Here is a 6,675-nt window from a genome sequence, read left to right as displayed (position 1 = left end):
TAAATAGTAGATGAAATACTTTTCAGATGTTCAAAAGTTGTACAAATTCATTTCCAACAGACCACACTACAAGAAATATTGGGGGAAATCTTACAGGTAGAAGGAACGCGATAACTGAAATGTGGATCCACACAACACAATGAAGAGCACAAGTAACAATAATTATGTTGGTAAATATATGATTTTTTTAAGCTTAAATCTCCTTAAAAGATAATTGAGTGGTTGGGGGTGGAGCTCGAGCCAAAGGAGTGGGGTGAAAAGATGCAGTGCTGGTTAGAGAACAAAGTATGCCCCAGCTCATTCAGGTTCAGCCTAGGCAGTTACTGAGCCTGCGCGTTATGATCCTGACGCTCCTGACGTTCTGCGTACCCCACCCCCACCAACACCTCCATCACCGGGGAAATGGCACCAGAGCTGCTGAGCACCGGAGCAGCTGAGCTTAGCACCCGAGCAGCTGAGCCCAACTACAGGTTTCATGGCAGCTCCGAAGATGGCAGTTGTGGGGCCGTTGGTGGGGGCAGTGGTCCAGGGTACTGACTCCACTCACTTTATGGTTTTCAATTCAAAACTACTTAGTCAGCATGAACTACTTAGTCAGCATGAAGTGGAATTAACCCAAGAGTTCCCAAAAGAAGGATGGGTAGAACAAGACCCTAAGGAAACTCTTCAGTCAGTTTATGAATGTATAGAGAAAACATGTGAGAAACTTCAAGAACTCAGTATTGATATATCCAACATAAAAGCTATTGGTGTCAGCAATCAGAGGGAAACCACTGTTATCTGGGACAAATTAACTGGAGAGCCACTCTATAATGATGTGGTGTGGCTCGATCTAAGAACCCAGTCTACTGTTGAGACTTAGCAAAAAAATTCCAGGAAATAATAACTTTGTCAAGTCCAAGACAGGCCTTCCACTTAGCACTTACTTCAGTGCAGTAAAACTTCGTTGGATTCTTAACAATGTGAGAAAAGTTCAAAAGGTTGTTGAAGAAGGTAGAGCTCTTTTTGGTACTATTGATTCATGGCTTATCTGGAGTCTGACAGGAGGAGTTAATGGAGGTATCCATTGTACAGATGTAACAAATGCAAGTAGGACAATGCTCTTCAACATCCATTCTTTAGAATGGGATAAAAAGCTGTGTAACTTTTTTGAAATTCCAATGGACATTCTTCCAAATGTCTGGAGTTCTTCTGAGATCTATGGCCGAATGAAAACGGGGGCCTTGGAAGGTGTGCCAATATCTGGATGTTTGGGGGACCAGTCTGCTGCATTAGTAGGACAAATGTGCTTCCAGGAAGGACAAGCCAAAAACACGTATGGAACAGGCTGTTTCTTACTATGTAATACAGGTCATAAGTGTATTTTCTGAACACGGCCTCCTGACCACAGTGGCTTACAAGCTAGGCAAAGACAAGCCAGTATGTTATGCATTGGAAGGTTCTGTTGCTATAGCCGGTGCTGTTATTCGCTGGCTGAGAGACAATCTTGGAATTATAAAGACCTCAGAAGAAAGTGAAAAACTTGCTAAAGAAGTAGGTACTTCTTATGGCTGCTACTTCATCCCAGCCTTTTCAGGGTTATACGCACCTTATTGGGAGCCCACTGCAAGAGGGATAATCTGTGGTCTCACTCAGTTCACCAATAAAAGTCATATTGCTTTTGCTGCATTAGAAGCTATTTGTTTCCAAACCCGAGAGATTTTGGATGCCATGAACCATGACTGTGGAATTCCACTCAGTCATTTGCAGGTGGATGGAGGAATGACCAACAACAAAGTTCTTATGCAACTGCAAGCAGACATTCTGCATATTCCAGTAATAAAAGCCTCCATGCCTGAAACAACTGCCCTGGGAGCTGCCATGGCAGCAGGAGCTGCAGAAGGGGTAGATGTTTGGAGTCTTAAACCCGAGGATTTGTCAGTGGTCATGATGGAACAGTTTGAACCACAGATAAAAGCCACAGAAAGTAAAATTCGTTATTCTACATGGAAGAAAGCTGTGATGAAGTCAATGGGTTGGGTTACAACTCAGCCTCCTGAAAGTAGTGAACCTACTACGTTCTCTAGTCTGCCCTTGGGTTTTTTTATAGTGACTAGCATGATAATGTTAATTGGAGCAAGATACATCTTAGGTGTACCATAATAATATCAAACATGGATTCTCAAGATGTGAGCTTTTCACAGAATGAAAAAAATCCAGCAATTCTGTCTCTTAATGTAATGACGCTATAACAGACTGACTTTATTTATAAACCACTTGCTGCGTGGCTTATGAGAACCCTACAAGTAAACCTATGGCTAGAAATAAATTACAGCAGAAAACACTGCAGAAACATTTGGTGTGTTTTTTAACATCAGCAGTTAAGGTCAGGCCAACCACTGGGAGTCAACCCCCTCCACTGTCATGAAATTCTGCTCCACTCCCTCTAAAATATAGAATATTCAGATTCTGTCTATGGAATTTTTCATCAAACATTTTCTAACACTTATGGACCAGGATTTGGTTCTCTGTGCTACACACACTTGATTAAGAGGTGTAACTAACCTGCTAAAACTGAGGGACATCTTATTGTAGTTGTTGTTTTGAATGGATCCCAAAGTCCTTTTTTGCACATATTAGGGAGACCACAATACCTTCACTGAATGTTTAATGGAAACATAAGTTTTTATAATAGAAATTTAGTATTCTCATAGCTATTTTCCTAGAAGATATTCATCAAAATTCTTCAGACATTTTACATGTCCTCACTAATTACACTAATTTTCTCTGTAAATCCTATAGGAAGAAGGACATGTTTTCCTTTGTTTTTCCTTTACATATTTCTATTTTATGTAGTTTACTTGGTATGTATAACATATATGCTTATATACTTCATATAGAGAGACCATCGATGAAGCTTAGAAGAAGGGTAGTCTTAAGTGGACGAGTACTTACATAAATATTTTAGGGTAAACATTTATATATATATATATAGAGAGAGAGAGAGAGCAATGAGCATGCATACTATTTATCAGGAGAAACTTGTTTTTAAAGAGGTGGTATTTAAAATTTTTATGTTTTATATTGATACAAAACAAAGTATATTATGATTTTAACTATTTTACACCTTACTTTTTAATTTAATTGTCTTAGCTGGATATATGCTGGAAGAAAAAGGAAAAAAAAACTGTGGAATACTATAGTAAGCATTATTTTCAAGCAGAAGAAAGAGAACTGATTGCTCAAATGAAACTAATTATATAGTATGTAGTTTAAGCATATGCAGAAGAAAACAAAAATAGCAAGCAAGTTGGAAGTAGATAAATGGAAGTGTAATAAATAAGATTCATATACTATATGGGAAGTGGTATAATATCATTTGAAGTTACACTGTTAATTAAGTACTCTAAATCCTAAAATAACAAAACAAAAAGTTAGAATTAATAAGCAAATTTAGTACATAAGCCAGAACTATAAAAATATTCATTTGATCCAAAACAAGATAGAAAAGAGATGAAAAAGGAAAAAAAGTATAGATAAGAAAATAGAAAACAATAGTAGGAAAATACATTTAAACTTAACCATGCCAATAAGCACATTAAATATAAATGGTCTAAATACCTCAATTAAAAAGCAAGATTGTCATATTAGATAAAAAAGAAAGACTCTAATATATACTGCCTCTAAGAAACATATTTCAGAAAAAGAGAAAAAAATAGTCAAAAAGAAAAAGGATTTTAAAAAGATATACCATACTCATATTAATGGAAAGAAAGCTGAAGTGGCTATATTAATATCAGAAGGTAAATTTCAAAGCAAAGAATATTACCAGTGATGGACAAGGTCATTTTGCAATGATAAAAGGGTCAATTCATTAAAGAGATATAACAATCCTAAACATATATATACTTAATAACGGAGCTTCAAAATACATAAAGCAAAATCTGATAGAATTGAAAGAAAAAGGAGGTAAATCTACAATTATAGTAAGAGATTTCAGTATCTCTCCCTCAACTTTTGATAGAACAAGTAGACAAATTAATGATATAGATTTGAACAATACTATCAAATAACTTAATTGACATTCATATAACATTCCACCCTACAGTAGGAGAATACATACTCTTTTCAAGTGCATATAAAATATTTACCAAGACAGACCTCATTTAGGCTATCAACCAAGCCTCAATAAATTTAAAAGGATTTCATATAAGGTATGCCATCAGAGTACATTGGAATTATAAATCAATAAAAGGTTTTTGGAAACCTCCAAATATTTGGAAACTAAATTTAAAACTTTTAAATAATCCATGAGTTGAAGAGATAAAGAAGGAAAATAGAAAATATTTGGAACATAATAAAAATGAAAAACATATCAAAATTTATGAGCTATTACTAAAGTAGTACTTAGAAATTTCTAGGACTAAAGGCCTATGTTAGAAGAGAGACAAGGTTTCAATCAGTGACCTCAGCTTCAATCTTAAGAAACTGGAAATAGGATAACAAATTAAATGCAAAGTAATAGAAGAAAAGAAAAAATAAAGAGGAGTGCAATAATCAATGGTATAGAAAATAGAAAAACAATAGCAAAAATCAATATAACCAAAATTTGTTCTTTTAGAATATCAATAAATTGATAACCTTTAAGCCTAGACTGGACTAATAAAAAAAGATGACAAAAATTATCAATATCAGGAATGAGAGTGATATCACTATAGATCCTAAGGATATTAAAATGATAATACAGGAATATTATAAAAACTTTATCCCAGTGAATTGACAACTCAGATGAAATGAACAAATTCCTTTAAAACACAAGCTACTAAACTCAAGGAAAAAACAGATAACTTGAATAGCCCTATATCTATTAAATAGGTTGAATTCCTAGTTTAAAACCTCCTCGCAGAGAAAACTCCAAGCCCAAATAGGAGTTATTTCTTCAATGATAAAGAAATAATACCCATTCTACACAAACTCTTCCAGAAAACTGAAAAGGAAGAAATACTTCCAAACTCATTCTATGAGGCCAAGATTACAGCATTAATCTGATTCCAACACCAGACAAAGGCGTTACAAAAAACAAAACAAAACAAAACAAAAAACTGCAAATCGATATCCTTTATAAACACTGACGCAAAAATTCTAAACAAAGTTTTAGCAAAATTAATCTAACAATGCATAAAAAGGATAAGATATCATGACCAACTGGGGGGAAGCTAGGGTAATGAATCAGTGTAACTAGAAAACTCAATCAATATACTTCACCATATTAAAGAAAGAAAAACTGCATGAGATATAACTACACACTGACTTGAGTGCCTAAAATTAAAAAGAAAACCATATCAAGTTTGGTAAAGATGTAGAGGAACTGAATCTCCCATATGATTCTACTGAAAATGTAGAGTGATTACAAACATTTTAGAAAACAGTTTAATGGTTTCTCAAAAAACTAAATATTACATCTATCACATTATCCTAGATATTTACCCAAGAGAAATGAAAACATATGTCTATACAAAGATTTTTCCATAGCACTTTACTTGTTATAGCCAAAACCTGGACACAACTCAAATGTTCACCAGCAGGTGAATGAATAAACAAACCATGGTATATCCATAAAATGAAAAGCTATCCAGCGACTACTGATACACACTACAACACAGATGAATTTCAAAATAATTAAGCTGAGTGAAATAAGCCAGACAAAAAAGAGTAGTATATATGTAGTGTCTGATTCTATTCATATACAGTTGTAGGAAATGCAAACTATTACATAATGGCAAAAAGCATATCAGTGGCTGCCTGGGAACTGGGGGGTGGGAACAGGTAGGGGGATGGGAATGAGGAGTGGGCAGCAGGGGGTAGGAGGCATGATTACAAAGGGGCACAAAGAAAAATTGGGAGGAATGAATATGCTCATTATATTAATTATGGTGATGTGTCAAGGGTGAGTATTTATGTCAAAATCAATCAAACTGAACACTTTAAATATGTGCAGTTTATCATATGTCAATTATACCTCAATAAAACTGTCTTAAAAAAGAGAAAAAGCTTACCTCAAACTCTGAAGGAATATAACCAAAGTTTGCTCAAGTAGGTTAATTCTTTGCTCTTCTCTATTATGCATACTGATATATCCTCTGCTTCTACAGTCTGCTAGCATGGGGTGTTCCAGTCCCTATTTCTTTAAGGTCTATGAGCTTTATTTGAAGTCATTTGTGTGATTAGGCTGGCAAAATACATGATAATGTCTAGTATCATTGAAAACAAATTAACTTCCCATGTCATTTATCTGTTCATAATTCTCAGTCTGGGACCCACTGCAACTGACTTTTTATGAAGAGTCACAAACAAAGATGTCATAAGAAAATTAGACTAAAAGTCCTCAAACTCAGTATCTCATTTGTTCTCACTTCTTCAATATTATACTCCTGTGATTATGTCTTTGCCTTTATAAGTCTCACTTTCATAATTTAACTTACATTATATTGGTAAATTACAGTACTTTGCCCCAAGGCTATAAAGGAGCTTCTGTATATTCTATTATAAAATTAACTAATTAATAATTTCTCTATATTGCCACTAAGCAGAACTACACAGTTAAATTATGACGATGGCCTCGCATCACATGCACGTTATAAAACAGCAGTCATTATTTAATGTCAGGCATACGTGTGAGTGAGAGAGCATGAGCTC

At 34.7% G+C, this 6,675-nt stretch overlaps 1 protein-coding gene across 1 annotated transcript; it reads left to right on the top strand.

Annotated features, from left to right (window-relative positions):
• Positions 1 to 365: 365 nt before the first annotated feature.
• On the top strand, positions 366 to 2,290 carry GK2 (glycerol kinase 2). The gene is given in 3 exon segments (XM_019932668.3): positions 366 to 855; positions 857 to 1,360; positions 1,362 to 2,290. Coding segments are annotated over 3 exon segments (1,665 nt in total). The 5' UTR covers positions 366 to 475; the 3' UTR covers positions 2,143 to 2,290.
• The last annotated feature ends 4,385 nt before the right edge of the window (positions 2,291 to 6,675 follow it).

The sequence above is a fragment of the Tursiops truncatus genome, chromosome 5, assembly GCF_011762595.2.
Source record: "Tursiops truncatus isolate mTurTru1 chromosome 5, mTurTru1.mat.Y, whole genome shotgun sequence".
Lineage (NCBI taxonomy): Eukaryota > Metazoa > Chordata > Mammalia > Artiodactyla > Delphinidae > Tursiops > Tursiops truncatus.
Note: the sequence above shows the minus strand (reverse complement) of the source record. Positions and strands in the feature narration are given on the sequence as shown.